Source organism: Galleria mellonella, unplaced genomic scaffold (assembly GCF_026898425.1).
Source record: "Galleria mellonella isolate WM207_F2 unplaced genomic scaffold, CSIRO_AGI_GalMel_v1 utg35, whole genome shotgun sequence".
Classification (NCBI taxonomy): domain Eukaryota; kingdom Metazoa; phylum Arthropoda; class Insecta; order Lepidoptera; family Pyralidae; genus Galleria; species Galleria mellonella.
The window spans coordinates 6,421,881-6,444,033 of record NW_026442082.1 but is presented as its reverse complement, the minus strand read 5'-3'; the positions used below and the strand labels follow the sequence as shown (position 1 = coordinate 6,444,033).

The 22,153-nt window shown below is 38.8% G+C and overlaps 2 protein-coding genes across 2 annotated transcripts in view; both read left to right on the top strand.

Annotated features, from left to right (window-relative positions):
- Positions 1–18,088, top strand: part of LOC113518676 (uncharacterized) — a 58,866-nt gene extending 40,778 nt beyond the window's left edge. The window contains exons 4-10 of the mRNA XM_031908393.2: positions 1,581–1,708; positions 2,329–2,579; positions 10,021–10,191; positions 10,599–10,731; positions 12,249–12,443; positions 13,973–14,111; positions 15,081–18,088. Of these exons, the coding sequence (XP_031764253.1) occupies positions 1,581–1,708; positions 2,329–2,579; positions 10,021–10,191; positions 10,599–10,731; positions 12,249–12,443; positions 13,973–14,111; positions 15,081–15,220 (1,157 nt within the window). The 3' untranslated portion in view covers positions 15,221–18,088. The remainder of the gene's footprint in view (positions 1–1,580; positions 1,709–2,328; positions 2,580–10,020; positions 10,192–10,598; positions 10,732–12,248; positions 12,444–13,972; positions 14,112–15,080) is intronic.
- Positions 18,089–19,537: 1,449 nt separating this feature from the next.
- LOC128201118 (uncharacterized) lies at positions 19,538–20,916 on the top strand. Its single transcript, XM_052896883.1, has one exon. The coding sequence runs from the start codon at positions 19,577–19,579 to the stop codon at positions 20,330–20,332; it is 756 nt and encodes a 251-aa protein (XP_052752843.1). The 5' UTR covers positions 19,538–19,576; the 3' UTR covers positions 20,333–20,916.
- The last annotated feature ends 1,237 nt before the right edge of the window (positions 20,917–22,153 follow it).

Here is a 22,153-nt window from a genome sequence, read left to right as displayed (position 1 = left end):
TGAAAAGTATACTATAACCTGCCCAGAAGTATGAAGAATAATTGTACCAAGTTTCGTTAAAATCCGTCGAGTAGTTTTTGTTTCTATAACGAACATACAGACGAGACAGACAAAAATTTTACTGATTGCATTTTTGGTATCAGTATCGATCCCTAATCACCCCCTGATAGTTATTTTGGAAATATATTTCATGTACAGAATTGACCTCTCTACAGATTTATTATAAGTATAGATATGTTATTACATGTGTTGTGTTGTGATGAAGGACTAAAAATGAGGTCGAAACCATTATAAGTCCATCATGATAATGCCGAACAAACCATGGACGAGTGGAACTACGGATAATGCGTTTCCGCGGCGATTCCATTCCGTCCGCGGGAATTATCCTAATGGCGCTCATTTCCTTTGATTATCGGCATTACATACAATAATATCAAATGTATAATACTAAGACTGTTTAATTTCCGTTTAATCGATGTACCGTGAAATTAGTTGTACTAAGATCGAATATCAGCACAGATCTCTGAATTTCCGAAATTCAAGTCTTGTTCAAACAAAAATGATTCTTTTTTTTAAATGACCTAAACAAGAATTTGTCGCGTACATTGGCATGACTCGTAAAATACGTCAGAAGTAGAATTTTAAACTGATTTTGACCAAAGCCTAACTGCGGTTGCCAATACGGTTGCCAAGTTTGGCAACTACTGGCAAAACCATCCAATGGGGAGGCTCATTTCAGCAGTGGACAGTTAAAGGCTGATATGATGATGATTGTCACGATGCAGTGTGGTCTCGGCATAGAATACCTAATCGCTCTATTATCATCCCTTTTTATGGATGATAATAGAATGGTAACCCCGCCTGCGCTATTGGTATACACTAGCAGGGCACCAGTGAGACATGATTGATGAGGATGAAAAGGCAGGTCAGTTAGCCCATCGTGACGAATTCCATGATAAATTAGTTACGATGGTTTCCAGGGGGAACCGCGTGGAGGTCGACCTGATAAGGTATATTGATAGCGATAGGGACTAACCTCCCCATTACTAACAATCCTTCCCCCCCACTAGGCCATCCCTTTTATACCCGTGGATGTTTTAAGAAGTGAAAAATAATTTAATATCGAGGGATGGCAGCAGCGTCCCTCTTAAAACAGTACCAAAGCCTAACTGCGGTTGCCAATCCGCCTGCTAAGCGTGGCGACTACTAGCAAAACCCCCACGGTGGAGGCCTATGTTCAGCAGTGGACAGTTAACGGCTGTAACATCATTATCATTGTCACGATTGAAGTTACCATTTTATGCAAAATTAAAACATATGCAAAATATTAAATTAAATATTTAAAAGCTGCCCATCAAACGTCTTGTCTTCTATCATCACTTACAAAATCCATTTTTTTTATCGGGATGAAAATTATCATACCTCTCAATTTGGGGAAAATATTACACAAATTGGTTGAACGGTTTCGGAGACGAACGTGAACGAACATCGTGACACTAGATTTTAAAGTGTTAAGAAAATTTACATAAGAGTTTTAATCTTTAAAATTAGGAACGTGATGTGATGTTCTAATTCTGCAGGTCTGGGCACTCACGGCCTCACGGCGGACGCGTCCGGCACCCTCATATCCCTGCACGTGGCGATGAAGAATGAGCTCCAGCGCCACGTGGACGTTTACAAGCAGGCGCTGCACAAGTTGGAGGAACTGGTATATATATATGTCATTGTTTTAACCCAATTGGTAAAGTAAGGAGGGCAATGATTTAAAAGATCATGTATGTCAAGTAGAGTTTGGATCTTTGGTTAATTGTGCGAGTTTAACTGCTCTATGGATTTAAGAACTATTTACACTTTGACTTTTATCAGGCCCATTATGCGTTACCATGATCGAAAATTAGGGTATTTTGCCTACAGAGTATGAGCGTATAATTTCACTGCCATATTCTGTTTTTAAAACATATGCCAGGGTGCTACTGTAGTGATCCATCCGGTTCTAGAGTAAAGGCGCTCGAATATGTCCACCCCGGCCTCCCGAGTCACTAAAGCTTCTAACTAGTATCCCCCTTGCATCTACAGTATCTCCCTCCCGTTTCCTCAATCCTTTCCCCTATACGGTAGGTGGTAAATAGTAACAGAAAATGCATTCCCAAGGAGGTTTGATGTCAGGCAAGCGGCCAGTCGTAAAACCAAAAGCCAAAATCTTGAGTAATATGGATAAAATCATATCACGCTGACCCTCAGTTAATGGCTGACTCCCAATTATTGGGATAAGGACAGAAAAATGATGATTCTACTTTTAAAACGGATACTTTTTGTTTTTTTTTACAGTCTACAGTGACAGTGAACCAAGACCCAGCATCCTCATCCCATCAGCGTCTTCTGGCCCTCTCCCACGCGGACGTTGAGAGAAGGCTGATCGACAACAAGTCTCTGCTGACGATAGTGGACAAGCCAGCTTTGAGGCAGCTTCCCACGCTGGTGTCATCGCTCGCGGCCAGGGTCGAGAGCGACAAAGCTGTGCTGGCGTGTGTTGGTCAGATCAAGAGGAGTGACCCTACGCTGGATTTAAGTGATACGAGGTAGGTTTTGGTATAAAAATTTACTAGATAGCTAGTGACCCTCTTGGGTCGTCGGTGGATAGATAGAAAGTCACAAATTGTTTTTGAACACTAAATACAGCACGTGTTACTACTCTAATAACGGATTATCTGTATGTAAAATAATTTTTGAAAATAGGTTAGTATTTTTTGAGTTCTTCCTTTAGAAATAAAAAAATAAAACTGTTCCACTTCATAACAATATTACTAGTTTACATTGATCACATTTTGCAAAGAATTATATGACAGTGCTCTGCAGTGGGCACTATTTTTTTATAGCATTTTCTCAAAGCTTTCGTCTTAATTCTGTTATCTGTCATCAAACTTTGGGAATACAATGTAAATGTAGTCACGATCTTCCTTTCAATTTTCTTTTCTTCGACTTACAGCAAAGACAATTTCCCATAAGTGAAGAGACGTACTATTCTTTTCTACTACTCTACCCCGTACTATTCTTTCGTACTATTCTACCCCGCTAGTAGTTGGTATATGGTTTAATTTCGAGTTTTCCTTTATATACACTTGGGTATTTCGTTTCGTCCCCGGATCATATATTACGACATCCTAGGGATGTAATTGCATCTGCAACCCGCCTGCCTCGTGTAGAAGTAGTTTCTACTGTTGGCAAAACCTTTCAATCAGGGAGGCCTTTGTTCAGCTGTGGACAGTTTTTTTTACTATTGAAAGGGTCCCGCGATTGATCACAATCTCAACTGATGGAAAGCTATGATGTGGTCTAAGATGGGGCTCGCGGGCTATCCACACTACAGCTAACGGCTGTATAATATGGTTACTCAATTTGATAAAAATGGGAAGTTACGCTATAAAATATTGAAAAAGTAGTCGCGTGTTATTTCGTAAGACAAAAGTTATTTTTGTATTGTTATAGGAAATCACGCTACGCTTAATATTATATTATTTATGTATATATAATTATTAATTCGAATGTAAGTACGTAAGTGAATGCGTCGGCTTCCTTTCGAGCGTTTTTAACGGACATCCTACAAGGAAACGAATTGGTTATAATAATATTTTATAGTGTAAATGAATAATTATAAATGAATCATGTAAGTAGGTACTCTTATTAATGATAAATCATCATCATCAATTACCGTATCAGCCGTTAACTGATTGCTTTATATAGGTCTCTGCTATAAGACGGGTTTGCCAATATTTGCCACGCTTGGTGAGCGGGTTTGTAACCGCAGTTAGGCATGTACAACCACTCTTTGGAATCAACTTCCAGCAGCATAATTTCCGAACCGATATGACATCATAACCTTCAAGAAAAGAGTATATTCCTTTTTCAAAGGCTGGCAGTACATCCGCGATGCCTTACGATGATCACTTATCATCAGGTGAGCCGCATGCTCGTTTGCCCTGGCTTCAGTGATGGCTTAAAAGGGACGCTGCTGCCCCTCCCTCGATGATTAAATTCTCTTACTCGCCTCTTACAACACCCATGGGAAGGGAAAGTATGGCTCATTCTATGGTCCAGAACCGTACGGCATAAAACGCACGGCACATGAATCCCTTTTCAAAGATTAATTATGAATGATTACATTTGATTCTAAATTCAATTTGAATTTTGATAGTTAATACAGCTAAACTAATACGAAAAAAAAGTTATAATGCAAAAAAAAAAAAAAAAACAAACTAGAATTTAGTCCGTAGTATGTTCTGTTTCTAGATAGATATATAGATAGATAGACAATTTATTTACATTACTTACAGCACACAAAGTACAATAAAAAAAAAACATACACATAATACACAGCAAAAGAGACAAAAGAATAAAAATAAAAAAAGCACAAATAAAAAAAAAAATACAAAAACAAAATACATAATCTAACAATCTCCTTTGTTAACATTCCTTCATGCGTGTGCCATAGTAACACAAAATGGTCACAGCTCAGTTTATTGCTTTGCCCTTAAAAGAGCAAAACACTGATATTCTGCTGTGGCCAAGAGTCAGTCGCGAAACTTTTCATTAATGATCAATTCTAATGACAATAAAACAAATTATTTATCGACCATACAAATATACGTTTAACTGGCAGAGACATTGATAACATTGCCTTTTGTACTACATTTTATTGATAAACACAGTTTAAATAAACAAATTTATATCACAGATAAGCATAATAATGGTAAAGAATAAGTTACATGCTTTGTTAAAATGTATTTTTTTTTATATTTTCTTTCGTAAGGCACGATTTATGGTTTACGAAAGACATGTATATAAATAACCATAAAAGTTTTTTGTGTCAAAACTAATAATTATTTATTTATTGCACCAGAAACATAAAAATAAACGATGATATAAACAATTCAAATTAAATACAATAGCATAAAGTACAGATTAAAATATACATATAAAGGTACAAAGGCGGTCTTATCGTTAGGACAATCTCTCTTATTAATTATTTAGTACATTTGACCCAATAGATCTGTCCGTCCTTCCGTCCGGGTCCTTTCCCCCTAAAATCCTTGATAGAACTTCAATAAGGAATGATCTCTGCCAAGGTTTTCCCTAGAGACTACAGTATGGGGTTCTTCAAAAAGGGTATATTAAGGTTTTTTCAAGGTCGGCAACGTGTTCGTGACAACTCTAGTGTTGCAGGCGTCAATAGACTACAGTGACCGTTTACCATCAGACGGATCGTATGATTGTTTGCCACCGCTGTGGTATAAAAAAAATTTACATTTATTTATTTATTTATTTAACTCTGTAATGTACCAGAAACCAGAAAAAAAAACCAAATATAATTACAATTGAAGTGAAATACAGCGACACAAATATAGATTAAAATATATACATAAAGGTAAAAATTAAAAAAATATATACATAAAAAAAAAACAGCGAATCAGTTTAGCCGTTCACAGGCGAGTCACTTATCAAGAAATAGCGCTTAACTGTTATTTATAGTTATAAATAAACTTCAAAATAATCGTTTCTTCATCATCACTATTATCATGTAGTGATGATAGTATAAAACAAAGTCACTTCCCGTCTGTACATCCCTATGTATGCTTAGATCTTTAAAACTACGCAACGGATTTTAATGCGGTTCTTTTTAATGGATAGAGTGATTCAAGAGGAAGGTTTATATGTATAGTACATGCATAATATTGTAGAGGAACACTGATTATTTGAGAGGTTTCTAATGTAATGTGATGTACCATTAGATGTGATTACCAGAGGGAGAATTTGTACAAAAGTCGATTGCTTGGGTATCTCTGTCCCATTTGTGTTTCTATCGTGAAGCAGCTGTGTTTGCATGGCTGTGTTTCAGTTTGAAGGGTGAGATATGGCGTGAATTTACTGGGTACAGAGGAATAACACCTGAGTCCTCAGGAATGGCAACACATGAGGGTATCATGGGCGAAATAGTATACTCTATTATGTCCACGGTACTGCTCATGTCTATAGGCGACGGTTACCACTTTCCATCAGGTGGGCCGTCAGCTTGTTTACCATTCTAAGTTGTATAAAAAAAAATATTAAATGTTATGTGCACCCGTGCGAAGCCGGGGCGGGCCACTAGTTCTATAAATAATTCTTTACCATATTAATAATTTTCCACATACATAACAATTAAGCATTCAATAGAAACAAAGCATGCACCTACCTACCTACCTGTACACGAACGACAGCCTTTAGTTCCGAGCTATTATTACAAACCATTGCCAAAAGGCGATAAAACACTTTACACTGTTAAACTAAACGTTATCGCTTAACACCGCGGAATATCTGCCGTTAAACGTTAATAACAGTTATTTTGATAACGGTTGCAGTTTTAACGGTTAACTAGTGTTTACGTTATTTAATGTGTGATGTAATTTTAGATTATCGTGTTTCGGTGAAAGCAGCTTTCGCCGTATTCGATAGTTGTGTAACACGAGGTTGGCCGGTTGACGTTGAGAAATCTCGTGTTAGATACATCAATATTTTAAAAATGCTTCGTTTCCTTAATATTGCATAATGTATGGACCGATCTGCATGGAAGATGTGGTTGGTTACAGGTAACCCATTATTTTTTGTGTTAATTACAAGTTTTTAATGTGGACGTCTAATGTTAAGAACTTAAGCAACATGCCATAATGCCGACTATGTATTACATGTACATAATTATACAGGTACATTTATGAGGTAATATAAATGATGTTTATTAGTAAAAAGAGACAGTAATAAGTTTTTATGCAATAATTTTTTTTAATTTTTGGGTTCATTGTTCATGTTTTTTTTATACAACTTAGAATGATAAACAAGCTGATGGCCCACCTGATGGAAAGTGGTAACCATCGCCTATAGACATGAGCAGTACCGTGGACACAACAGAGTATACTGTTTCACCCATGATACCCCCCATGCGTTGCTATCTTAAGGACTCAGGTGTTATTCCTCTGTAACCAGTAAATTCACGCTATATCCCATCCTTCAAACCGAAACACAGCCATGCAAACACAACTGCTTCATGGTTGAAACACGAATGGGACAGAGGTAGCCAAGCAATCGACTTTTGTACAAAGTCTCCCTCTGGAACAGTTATAAAAACATGTGTTGCTATACTAGCTATATCCCGCGGCTTTGCCCGCGTTTATCAATACTTAAAGTAACCTATGTGCTAAATTAGAATATAACCTACCCATGTACCAAAGTTTGTGCAAATCCGTTCAGCAGTTTTTACGAGAAAGTGTAACAAATATCTATCCATTATTACATTTTGCGTTCTATTAATATTATAAATGCGAAAGTTTGTAAGTTACAAACTAAAGTTAATAGGAATTAAATTAATTTAGTCTTCCCAAGTGCAAAAATGGCCTTTGTACTCGTATTTTTTTTTAATGGATGATAATGGAATGGTAACCCCTCCCGCGCTATCAGCATACACCGGCGGGGCACCAGTGAAGGATGATAGGTGAGGATGAAGCAGCTCAGTTAGCTCATCGTGACGAATTTAGCAAGAATTGTTCACGATGTTTTCCAAGGGGAACCACGTGGAGGTCGACCTAATAAGGCATATTGCTAGCAATGGGGCTGTCAAACTCCATTACTAACAATCCCTCTCCCCCCTTGTGCTCGTATTAAGAGGGTATACAATAAAAATGCTTAATAAGCTAATAAGAACAATAATGAACAGTGAGATGTTTTTCACAATTGCTACTCCATCACGTTTAAACGGAGTTAAATCATATTTGATTCACTACAGATCACAACCTATAGATTCCTTATTCTAATTAATGCAAATTCGCGGGATACAGCTAGTAATTAATTAAAGACGTAACACCATTATGAAGTTAATACTCAGGTAGATTTATTATGGATGTAAATCCATTAGAAAGGGCCAATGGAAATTCTCACGGGATTGATAGCTAACTGGTACCATGCAAAGGCGCTAGAATCAGCTAGTTTTTCCACAAATGTGTAGGGAAAGAGAAAAGAAATCCTCTCTACATATATTTGTGACGAGTTTTCTATAGAAAGACGTGTGTGGCCAGTTTTCCTTTCTCCTATATGTACTATATACGGTTTTTATATGTAGTATATAGGTGCGTCAACTTAGATGTTTTCTCTATGCATCATTCTACACAATCGCTTTCGAAAATAAACTCTAGTTCGAACAAAGTAAAATATAATTTTAATTCACAAATGAATACTAAACAATAGGCAAAAGTTACAAGTACGTTTATCGCTTACTTATGGCTAAAGTCATGGAAAGTTTCTTCTTAGATGACTATCTGCAACTCGTGCCTTTTATAACGTGTTCTAAGGTAAAAAATATTACAATTCTTATGGCACACATGACATATCTGTAATTGCGTTCGACTACAACATGGGGTTTTTCGAAAAGGAGGAAAGAGGTTACTTCAGGGTAGGCAACGTGCGCGTAATGCCCATGGCATTGCTGGCGTTTAAAGGTTATGGTAACCGCTTACCATCAGGTGATGCTTGTTGGCCACCTCAATCCCGTGGGTGACGTCAGACAACCGTAAGAGGTGACTAAGGGAACTTAATGATCAAAAGACTGGCAGTAACGTCCCTCTTAAAACATCCCCAAAGCCTAACTGCTGAGGCCAAACCACTTGTCAAGCGTGGCAACTACTGGCAAAACCCCCCTTATGGGGAAGGCCTGTGTTCAGCAGTGGACAGTTAACAGCCGATGATAGTTAAATTAACTGATAAACGTGGCTAAGATTAGTATCACGTTTCCTCTTTAAAATGAGATTCCAAAATCATTTCTTAACAAATTCTCACTGCCCATCCTTCGCTTTATAAATTCCCTTAGTCGCCTTTTACGATATCCACGGGAAAGAAAGGGGTGGTCCATTCTATACCGGGACCACACGGCGAAACCCGTTTATATGGTTTAACTATATTACGAGTGGCTTAATTAAATTTGCTTATGACGAAACAACTAACAAAGAACAATTACAAGTAATTTCTCACACATTTCTCCCAATGAAAGGCAGTTGTGCAAGTCTATAACTTTACATCGAATCCCATTATTGTTACTTCGGATTACGATTGTTCGTGGGAAGCTGTTTTGTTACAATCTTGTTAATTAAGCTAATATTATTGGATACCCCCGATGATTTATGCGTTTGATTTCATCTGTGATTGCTTTGGAATTTGCTTAAAAACGCACTCAATAGAAGAACAAGTAGTTGTGAAGGAAAGTCATTTATTTACAGTCAGAAGTACCATTCGAAGAGGCACAGTCGAGAGAAGAGGGAAGTCTGTGCTCTGCTCTGACTCTGCCCAATTCGGAATGACTTAAAGATGCTCGAAGTTATTTTAATAAAAAAGATTTTAATGCAATTTTTAAACCCAACCAAGTTTAGAGTCCATCTGGTGGATTTTTTTACTGTTAAGGAAGCAAACGAGCAGACGGTCCATCTGATGGAAAGTGACTACCGTTGCTCATGAATACCTGCAACATGAGAGGCGTTGCTTGTGCGTTGTCGGCTTTTTAAATGTTTGTAGGGTCGATATTTTAAATTGCCTACGTTAGTAAACCATGTAAAGGGAAAACTGAAGACTGGAAAGATTGGGGTGCATGGAAAGTAGTACTATGCCATGCACCCAAGAAATCAGGGTGAACTCTAGCTCTATGGCGAGAGGTACGATGGTAAAAGGCTGACGACAGAGTTAGGTCATGTCATTTCCTGGGATATTCCTTATTGTACAGTCGATGGAAAATGGATAAAGAGGCAATATCCCGCCTCAAACTCAGGAAATCCAAACTATCTGTTAGCATCGTAATAATAACTATTATCTATAGATATGAACCGTGCGTGGTAGTCTACATGATTTAAATTTAAATTTCAAAAGTCTGTCAAGCATTTTTTGACAGACTAAATGTCTCCGTCTTCTGAAATTACATAATAACCAAAAAGAATTATTCCCCTATGTTTCCAGACCAGTCGCAGGTGTGCTGATGAGCTACTCCCGAGGATGTGCAGCAGTCCTCACTCAGATGTCGGAGGGTGATAGCGTAGGACAAACTCCAACTGCGCCCCGTTCACCGACAGACTCTGCCAGTGACGGCTACCATTCGGATAGCGATGATTCTCATCAGCATCCTGACAGGTATGTATCGTCACTTTTTTGAACATTGATTTGTTTGATTGGTGAATTGGTGAAATCGAAATCATTGGCACACATAAAAAGTGCTATATCCTATACACTCGTAGGACATATTATAGGTACATATTTGGTGAAATTAAAAGTTCTTCTCGAAGAAACAAGTTCTAGAAACAGCAAAATAGTACTTATTTTGTGTCCACGTCCGGACGTGGTTGTATGTGAGGCTCAATTCAATTTTTGTAATTTTTCAATACATGTTAAAATATTCAGTTTGACTAACAGAACTATCCTTTAAGAGGATATTAATGATTTTGTTGTGGTTCTACTAGATTTGGAGCCTGTAAAGTAACACGAAGAGATTATGAAATATATAAGGTGGATTTATAAAATTGTACTGGTTATATTTTCAGAAGTAAGCTGGTGTCCCAGTACGCGGCGGTGTGGGCTCGTGCTGCAGACGAGGCCTTGCCGGCTCTCTCAGCGTTGGAGCCACTGCGGCAAACCCCGCACCTCAAATACAAGATCGTCTTCTCTATTGTTGTTGTAAGTGCTAGTATATTTTTTTAACAATTGTCTAGCGGCTAGACTCTAGCCTACAGTTTTATTGATCTTGAAAAATATTTCGTATCCCTTTTCAAGGGTCTTGCTGTAAGTTTTTGAGTAAAATTTTAGTAATATTATAAATATAGAAGTATCTTGTATGCGTTACTGAGGCAAAACCGTTAGTTACCGTTTACAATTTAAATTTAGTATACTTATAATAGGAATGAATGCGGAAATAATAACAAGTACTGTACAACACAATTATATCATTGGCTACGATATTCTGTGATATGAGGAATCAGATTTGAGCTAATTCAAATAAGTATAATTCTCGTAAAATTAAACCTATAGAATCACGTTATTCTTTAAACGGTGAAAAACTGGTAGTTGTTAGTGAAGTTCGAGATCTAGGAGTATTGCTTGATAGCAAACTTAAATTTAATGTACACATAAATAATATTGTCACACGGGCAGCACAAATGCTTGGTTTCCTTAAACGTTCTTTAAAAGGCTTTAAATTGAGGCAAACTAGATTAATTCTTTATAACAGTTTAGTACGTAGTCGTTTGGAGTTTGCCTCTGTTTCCTGGAATCCAGTCTACAGCTCTTCATCTCAAAGAATAGAAAATATCCAACGAGCATTCACTAGACACCTAGCTTACATAACCCGTAACATATCGCATAGGCGACCTTATAGTCTGAGAATGTCCTTCTTTAACATTACCTCTCTTAAGACGCGTCGTATGATTGCAGATTTAATGTTTATTCATAAAATTCTCAATAATAAAATTCATTGTGCAGATTTACTGAGTTCACTCCAATTAACGGTACCTCTAAATTATCCTCGACACCCTATAACTAGAACATTTAGCTTACCGCGCTGCAGAACAAACCTAGGACTGCATCAACCTCTGGCCAGGATTAGTGCGTCATACAATGAAATTAATGCCAAATTACCTGAAATTGATATAGTGTACGATAATTCGAATTCCTACAGGAATAAATTGCTGAAGCACTTTGTACAACAATCTTATGAACATTAACTCTAATTGTCATAATATATATTTTTTTTAATATTTTTTTTAATTTAATTTACTCATAATCTTATTTTCTGATTTTGCTCACAACTTAGATTACATGTTTATTTTTGTTATTTACTTAAATTTCTTACACTGTATAATTACGTTAAAGTGAATGCTGTGAATACCTATAATAGGCATGTGCATTAATATTGTATTGTATTTAATGTTGTTATACCTATATGTTATAATGCAATATGCTGTTGGTGTTCCATAAATAAATAAATAAATAAATAAGTTGACTTTCTAAATTGGCCTGACCAAGAATCATTTTTTGGATCCATTCACGCAAAGAAACATGCCCATCACCAACGAAGGTCGTAATGCAAATCAAAATACAGGATTATTAAGCTTCTTCTAAATTCAGTCCAAAACTCTTGCTACACTCAGACTTTTGTTACATTTGTTGAAACCAAATGTGTCTGTTGTTGCTCGCAGCTGTCGTTCCGCGCTGCAATCAGCCTGCGCGACCGGCGACTGAGCGAAGTGAAGGCGCTGCTGGGCGCCGGCGACGGCGACTCGGCCGCCAGCGACGCGGCCGTGGCGCGCCTGCTGGCCGCCGCCACGCGCCTGCTGCGAGACACGGCGCACAGCTTCCCGCTCGGGGAAGCGGAGCGCACCGTTATCAATCAGGTCAGTGGGTAATTAGGTGGAAGATTTTCAGCAAATGTGATGCCTGTCCAACTTCGATGGACCTTTCAGCTTCGAGTCCACAATAGACGACTACCCTAAAATGTAGAAGAAATCATCTTATAAAATCCTTTCTTGGGACATCAAATTTTTTGAAGACTTCAAAAGTTCATCGAAGTTAGACAGAAATTACCCTTGCTGAATATCATCCAGATATTTATCGTCAACAAGTTATTTCGATACGATCCAGATAATATGAAATAAAGAATACACCTCATTTGTGTTATATAATTGTCGAGGAAATGAGGTTTAGGATCACACATACGTTTCGGGTGTGTAAACTGTCAAAAACATATTTTGCAATCGGATTTTGGCATCTTTATTATATCCATTAAAGAGATCTTTTATTAATGATTTAAAAATGAAGTTGAAAATTTTAAAAATGTAGAGGCAATTTGGACTGAAATTCGACTTAGGATCTCCGGACCATGGGTGGGCGATATCCGACTTAGAACTGTTAGATTATCTAAGGTGACTATCACCTTGGTTGCTAAGAATAGTTTGATTTTTTAGAATTACTTGACCTGTAAATAAAAATATTTAGTTCACTTGTTACGAAGTTAAGATGTCACAACCAGAAGGCTCAAGAATCTTAAGACATTCATCTTTTCACACTGATTCTTTAAAATGGCAATACTATCTATCATTTTAAAGAATAATAACGGAGCGGTAATCCTGCTTGCGTTAACGGTATACGCTGGCGTGGTAGCAAGGAGGAGTAATAAATGAGATAGACAGCAGGCCAGTTATTTCATCGGGTCGAATTCTACAAGAGTTAACCACGGTGGCTTCCAGGTGGAACCGCGTGGATATCGACCTGTTAAAGTATACAGCAATGGGGTCTGACCCCATTAATAATAATCCTTTTAACCCTTTAATAATGACTGCCTTAACTGCCAGTAAGGCCTATACCATACAAGATGGGTCCATCCTCGGACACACTGTGCAGATTGTGCGGTGAGAAATTGGAATCTATGGAATATTTTTTTTTTTTTTTTTACAACACAGGGGGCAAACGAGCATGCGGCTCACCTGATGGTAAGTGACTACCGCCGCCCATGGTCACCCACAACACCTACGGCATTGCAGGTGTGCTGCCGGCCTTTTAAAAAGGAATATGCTCTTTTCTTGAAGGTTATGTTGTCGTATCGGTTCGGAAATACTGCTGCTGGAAGTTGATTCCAAAGAGTGGTTGTGCGTGGGAGAAAGTGCCTTGAAATAAATATTTGATGTGCAACTGCAATTTGTTGGCAAGTCTGCGGATAAGTTTACTGGAAATAGCTTATTCAGAGCCAGGATACTACAGACATCTTAAACCGCGGGATATCGTTAAGATAACACATAGGATCTATGAAATGATGGTATAAGGCAGGGGGAAGCATAAAAAATTCTGATGGGTCGACGTGCAACGGTTTAGCTGACCCCATATGCGAATATAAGATCAGATATAAATCCCTTTTCCTCGACTGCAGGTGTTGAGCACGCTGCGCGAGTACCCGTGCCTGGGCGGCTGCGGCGCGCTGCACGCGCTGGTGGCGGCCGCGTGCCGCGCCGCGTGGGCCGTCAGCCTGCACTCGCCGCCGCTGCGCATAGACACCGACTTCACGCCAGGTCTGCTGCACTCCTTTCTTCTTTCTATCCATCCACTTAGGCACTGGTATCACCCTTTTAGAAAAGAAAAAAGGGCGAGATATAACAGTAAGGATATACCAGAGGAAGACTTTGTCTAATAGTCGTTTGCTTGCGGTACCTCTGTCCCATTCGTGTTACTACCGTGAAGCAGTTGTGTTGGCATGGCTGTGTTTCGGTTTGTAGGATGAGATATGGCGTGAATTTGCAGGGTATAGAGGAATAACACCTGAGTCCTCAGGAATGGCAACGCATGGAGGGTATCATGGGCGAAACAGTATACTCTGTTATGTCCATGGTACTGCTCATATCTATAGGCGACGGTTACCACTTTCCATCAGGTGGGCCGTTAGCTTGTTTGCCATTCTAAGTTGTACAAAAAAAATGGTAACGCATGGGAAGTATCATGGGCGAAATAGTATACTCTGTTAAGTCCATAATACTATTCATGTCTACAGGCGACGATATCACAAATAATCCTGTGATATAGATATTGCTGTTCATGTTCATAGACAATGGTCACCATTTCTCATCAGGTTGGCTGTAAGCTTGTATGCCATTCTAAGTATTATAAAAATAATCTACATAAATAATGACTCGTATTAGCTAGCTAATCAGGTCACTTGGTATTATATTACATTATATTTAAACCGCGTGGTTCTGGCATAGAATAAACCACCCTTTCCTTTCCCGTGGGTTTCATAAGAGGCAACTTAGGGAGCTATGTTCGAAGGACAGGCAGCAGCGTCCCTCTTAAAATATCATCAAAAGCCAAACTGCGGTTGCTAACTCGCCTGCCAAGCGTTGATAGCTACTAGCAATATCCCCTTTATGGGGGGAAGTCTATGGTCAGCAGTGGACAGTTAAAGGCTGATATAATGATGGTGACTGAGACGTTGGATTGTTGTGATGATGATAGAGAAAATAATACAATTGTCGTTGATATTCCAGTGGTGATGAACCCCGAGAAGCATGTTCGTTTCACCCTCGGCGATGGGCGCGAGCGACGCTCGGACCTGATCAAGTCGTTCGTGTGGCCAGCCCTGATGGACGGCAACCGCTGCGTGTTCCGAGCCGTCGTGTTGACGTGACCACGCGTTGTACCTTCACCGATCTCTTGGAAGTGATGGCAGTCAAAACTTAAAGACTTCACGAACACCCTGGTAACCCCATATTTCTGGGACAATAAGAATATAATGAAATTTTGTTGAAATTATTACAGAAACACTATTGAAATTAGTAACAAATTTGTGTGTTCCAACGCTCGTATAACGGACTGTGTTCCGAGGTATCGTTTGAAACGATGCCTACAGCCACCTTTTATCATCGCACCGCTCGCCATCGACAGGAATTCATCCTCACAAGTTTGAACCTAAATGGTCTCGTACAGTGCGGTTTCAGAGAAATTTTCTTCTACGAACACTTAGGCTATGGAATGTGCTCCTTACCTAAGATCTCCCTAGAGACTTCAGTATGGGGTTCTTCAAAAAGGGTATGCTAAGGTTTCTTTAGCTATTATAGCCCCTAATATAGCAGGCGTCCATAGACTACAGTGACCGTTTACCATCAGATGGACTGTATGCTTGTGTCACCTTTGTGGTATAAAAAAAAATGGAAATCTTTTTACTTAGCCACTAACTACGCTTGAAGAAAGATTCTGATGAGTCTCGTAGTTGAAGGACAGAAAGAAACAAGTAATCACCAGACCTCACCAGAGGGAGACTTTGTACAAAAGTCGTTTGCTTGGGTACCTCTGTCCCATTCGTATTTCAACCGTAAAGCAGTTGTGTTTGCATGGCTGTGTTTCGGTTTGAACGGTGGGATATGGCGGTGAATTTACAGGGTACAGAGAAATAACATCTGTGTTCTCAGAAATGGCAACGCATGGGGGTATTATGGGCGAAACAGCATACTCTGTTATGTCCATGGTACTGCTCATATCTATAGGCGACGGTTATCATTTTCCATCAGGTGGGCCGTCAGCTTGTTTAAAAGAGGTAACGGAATAGGTCTTTTTTTAATGGATGACTAATGGAGTGGTAACCCCGCCTGTGCTATCGGTATACACTAGCGGGACACCAGTGAGGGATGATAGGTGAGGATGAAGCAGGTCAGTTAGCCCATCATGACGAATTCAATGATAAATTAATCACAATGGTTTCCAGGGGAAACCGCGTCGGGGTCGCAGCGAGGTCGACCTGGTATAATATACCCATTGAGGGGGGGGGGGGGGGGGAAGGGATTGCTGGTAATGCGAATTACCAGTTACATTGCTAGTAATATACCCTGTCAGGTCGACGTCCACGTGGTTCCCCCTGGTAACCATCGTGCTGAATTCCAGATGTTCATCACAATAGGCTAACTGATCTGCGTTTTCATTCTCGCCTATCATCTCTAACTGGTGCTCCGCCAGCGTATACCATTAGCGCAAGCTACCATTTACCATTCCATTCCATTATAATTCATTAAAAAAAAGATAGGGTATATTGCAAGCAATGGGGACTAATCTCCCCATTACTAACAATCCCTTCCCCTAGCGGAATAGGTCGCTACAATGCGTATTAAATAATTAGTCATTGATTGGCCAAGTAGTAGAGGGTAATGTGTTTAAAAGTGTTTGTCACTCCGGAAGCATTTATTTTTAAGCCAATATGAACATATCGAAATAATTTTTTTTTTCACAATTGTTTATTAACATATTGTATAGTTTTTTATTGTATAAGGTTTATTAATGTATGTATATTTTGTACAAATACAGTTTTTTTTTTAAATTTTGTAAGTACTTATTTTTAAGTTCGTAACTGTTAAATTTTTTTTTACAAATAAGTAATTTATTGTTTTAATGTAGATTGTATATTGAACGTTTTGATATCTATTTTTATTAAAGTATTTTTACAATATGTTTTCTTTTTTTTATTTATTTTTACTATTGGAGAGTTCGAGTGCCAATTTTCCCAAAAAAAAAAAAAGATCTAAGCTTTAAAAAAAGTGCTAATTATTTTTTTTTTGCAATATATTATAATGGAATGGTAACCCTACCTGCGCTAACGGTATACGCTGGCAGAGTACCAGTGAGGTATTTATAGGCGATGATGAAAGCAGGTCAGTTAACCTATCCTGAAGAATTCACCTGAAAATAAGCACGATGGTTTCCAGGGGGACTGCGTGGAGGGCAAGCTGATAGGGTATATTGTTAGCAATGGGGTTCCTGGTCCTCTTTACTAATCTCTTCCTCCCAGCGTGCGTGCGTGCATGCATGCATGCGTGTGTTCATGCGTGCATGCGTGCGTGCGTGATTGCGTGCGTGCATGCGTGCGTGCGTGCGTGTGATTGAGCGTGCGTGCGTGCGAGTGTGCGTGTGTCTCCCCAGTGCATTTATTTACTTATTTATATGTACAAGGTGAAGTTGAAATGATTAGCAAATTTTTAAGGGAGTGTGTTACCTAACTAGATATTATTATAATATTTTTAGATATACTTACGTAGTTGAAGCGAAAGAGGTTTGTTGGAACTGAAACATTTGTCGTTCCATTGTTTCTGCCTACCCTAAAGGGAGACAGGCGTTACAGATACGTATTTATTTATTTATTCATTAGTACAAATATGTGTACATGGCGGACTTAATGCTAAAAGCATTCTCTCCCAGTCAACCATAGGGAAGTGTCAGAATACTCGAATGCGGTACTACTAATTATTGATATACATACATACTAAAATTACATATATAAACGAATAAATATATATAAATAACAAATATACTTACACATATATGACATATACTATATTATACACGAAATTGAGAATAATATAAAGTACTTACTTACGTATGTATGTATGTATTTACGTAGTTATTTTAGAATTTTTACACAGATCTTATTGGGATATATTTTGGGGATACAATGCGATGAGATTTCAGAAAAACAATTATTCTTACTTACACGTACGTTACATATCTGATTTTGATAAAGATTTCGTAATCTTTAAGTAAGATGTATGTTTGTCGGTAGATAGACTAAATTAATATCAGAAAGTTCTAACACTATTTACCCTAATTATTCGTCCTAATTGATTAAGGCAAAGTCACGGGTAACAGCTAGTCAATCTATTAATCATCGATATTGTCATAAAGTAATAAAATATCATTTAATCTGAGTCATGTGTTTTCATTTTTCTGGACATGAAATTTAGCTACGTAGAAGACAGAGGGAGACTTTGTACAAAAGTCATTTGCTTGGGTACCTCTGTGCTATTTGTGTTTTTACCGTGAATCAGTTGTTTGCATGGCGGTGTTTCGGTTTGAATGATGTAAATTCACTGCCATTACCCACCCTGGGTAATGGCAGTGAATTTACAGGGTACATAGGAATAACACCTGAGTCCTCAGGCATGGCAACGCATGGGGGTATCATGGGCGAAACAGTATACTCTGTTATGTCCATGGTACTGCATGGTTGTACGTACATGGTTATAGGCGACAGTTACCACTTTTCATCAGATGGGCTGTCAGCTTGTTTGCCATTCTAAGTTGCGTAAAAAAAACATTTCGAAAACGATTATTTAGTAAACGGCGAATTTTACCTAGTAATACCATCCGGGGAGTCAGCGTGGAGGTAGATAGATAACTTATAGGTAAGATAGATACATGAACAAGATTAATGACACACAAGATTAAATCTCATTTGATGTTCCGTTAAGAAGAACAGAGTTGGTCAAACAAGCCCCCTCTCTTTTGCATAGCAACTGCTCAATGATGTTTTGAGCCGGTATCCACAATTAGACGTGTTTGCCTCCAACTGGCTGGAGTTGGGGGGAAGGGATTGTTAGTAATAGAGACTGGGAATCCCATTGCTAGCAATATACTCAACCACGTCGACCTCCTCGCGGTTCCCCCTGGAAACTATCATGGTTAATTCCTGATGAATTCATCGTGATGGGCTAACTGGCCTGTTTTCATTCTCATCTATCACCCTTCACTGGTGCTCCGCCAGCGTATCTCGTTAGCGCGGGCGGGGCTACCGTACCATTTTCACCCATCAAAAAAAAAAAACTTGCTGGAGTTTCGTCGTATGACCACAGACTGTTTGTGTTCCGAGATTTAAAATCTAATGTTATTTCTATTATTGTTAAATCATATTAATATTATTCCATTTAATTATACTATTGCTTTCTGGGTGAGCGTATTGGAAGACTGTAAAACTCACTTAGTTGATGAAATAAATAAATAATATCACTTTGTCAGGTACATTACATTCCATATACACTTAGTAAGCAAAATTGAATTTTATCAAATAAAACTAATGTTACGACAGAATTGTTGGAATGATTCATACAAGTACATCACCGGCTTATCAATCCTTACAGATAAGATTAGCAGTAATCATAGAAATATAAAACTGGAAAACAGAACAATACGTTCAGTAGATACACAAAGTTGAAACGTGTGAACAATGAGTCAGTTTCCACCGCCACCACCGGGGGCCCAGCCGCCACCCTACTACCCCCCACCAGTTTACCCACCACCTCAACATCCCCCTCACTACCCACACCCACCACATCTTGTTTATCCCCAGCCACCCGAAATCCACATATCGTACCCTTACTATGTTCCCGGTACTGCGATGATGCCCGCCCAAAACCCAGTGGAACCCAGCCAACCCAGCCAACCCACTTACATAACCAACTATATATACCACGGAGACTCCTCGAATACCCCAGCGTTACCTGATCCCGTGCAAGTTGTTGAAACCTCTGGAGATTTCGATTGGATTCCATCGACGGCGACCACGGCGAATATGCTCACGGGAAGGGCTGTAGTTGGTGGCCACGAGGGATGGGACGGGAGTCCTCTGTGGGTAATCCGTGCATGGCACAACGGAGACTTGATTCCTGGCAAATTGTCCGTTCGTCACAACGCGGCGTCCATCATGTACGACGGCAAAGAGGTACCAGTTCAGAACATAGAAGTTCTCTGCAGCAAACCGGACAACTTGAGATGGGTGCCGGGCTCGAATGGTTCCGTACCACCTGGAGCAATCGCTGGCGGTAGGACTGCATCTGGAGAGACACTGTACGTTGGACGGGCGAGGTACCAGCTGTCTGTCACTCCTGGCAAGGTCCACCCGAGTCACTATTCGTGTTACATTGGATTTGCAGGCGCTGAAGTGGCAGTTAAGATGTACGATGTACTCTGTAGAATCAGTTAGTGATTTTGTGCATAGTTAGTGAGTTAGTGTTAGTGTGTGTGTGTGTGTGTGTACTATATATATATATAGAATGGTTAAGGAAGAAAATATTGCTAAAATTGCTTGTTTAAAAAGTCTGAGTACTTGTTTAACATATAGATCGATGTTTCCCAATGTGGAGCCCACGACCCACTGGGGGAAATTTGATAGTTAAGGGGGGGGGGGGAATTAAAAAATGGACTTGAAGCGATTTTAACCCTCTTGCTCCGAGCCATTTAAATGCAATGCTATGAGTAGATATGGTGCCAAATTTAACAGAAAAAGTAAATTAAAAAAATACTGTAAATATTTATTAGGTATCAATTTTATTTATTACCAAAATATCAACTAGGCGATTAGAGTTGTCAAGTAAAGTTTGTCGGGAAAAATTATGTATCTCCCATACATAATTATAAAAATTTCAGAAATGTTCAAGTGGGGTATGGCACAAAAAAGGTTGGGAAACACTGGTATAGATAATCCATTGTATGTTATATACACCTACTTATATAACTGTAAATAAATAGTTAAAATTATTTCATTAAAAAAAATTGTTACAGTAAATATATTGTTGTCTTTCTTTTGCTAGATAAAAAAATATTTATTTATTTATTTATTATTATTTGACAAAAACACAAAGTTACAATTACAAAATACAATGGGCCCCACACTATCGAACCTGTATCGTGGGCACCCGACAAAGATTAACAAATCACAATGTTATAATAAAAAGTACATATTTGTGTAGCGTGAATAGATAAGCCAGTACGTTATCGAGTGTAAAATGTATAAGCATACCTACATTTTACACTCGAGTCTGTCATTTGTGTGGTATAAAAAAAAACATTAAATGTAGCGATATCCACGTAACAGATAGTTCATACAAATTCTTAAATTGATAGAATTGTGTACACGTTATACAAAAGAATATAGTGCATCTCCTACCGAATTTATCATGGGGAGTGCTCTGAGGAATTGTTCGGATTGATACCTGCTGCTAATTTTCACTATCGTACAACCCGCTACAATCTAAAATTTTATCCCAACCATCTGGACGAGTGGCGGTCCTCCACCGTGCATTTTTCAAGACACTTTCTTCCACGCACAACCACTCTTTGGAATCAACTTCCAGCAGCAGTATTTCCGAACCGATACTATAACATAGCCTTTATGAAAAGAGCATTTGCCTTTTTGAAAGCCCGGCAGCACAACTGCAATGCCGTTGGTGTTGTGGGTGATCATGGGCGGCGGTTATTACTTACCATCAGGTGAGCTGTGTGATTATTGTGCTAGGACTATTCTTCGTCTATAGAGACTAGGGTATCACCATGTTCTTTTTCTATGTTTTTTATCATGCCGCCTGCCTGACGTCAACTCTATTTGGGAATGTATTTGTTGGTGGTTACTGCCACCTACAGTATGGAGGAAAGGATTGAGGTAAAAAGAAGGGAACGTTGGAAATGCGTAAAGGAAATTGGTAAATAAGAGGTATAAGGGACTTATGTGGGAAAGGAAAGGGGGGACACTGCAATTGCGGAAACAGACCAGCGAATTCAGCATAGTATAGGCAGTATAATGTAAGAATTGAGTTTCCTTAGTTGGTTAAATTTTGCGGACTGTTGGTTTGACTGCGGCGGTCGCGTCTAGTGAGACCTCAAAAACTTTGCTTGTGTTGCCAACAGATAAGACGAAATTTCAAGCCGCAATTAGATTTGTAGACTGAGAGTAGTACTTTATTAATCTTTTAACTGTCCTAGTAAGATTTGTAAATAATACTAGCTTTTACTTGCGACTTCGTCCGCA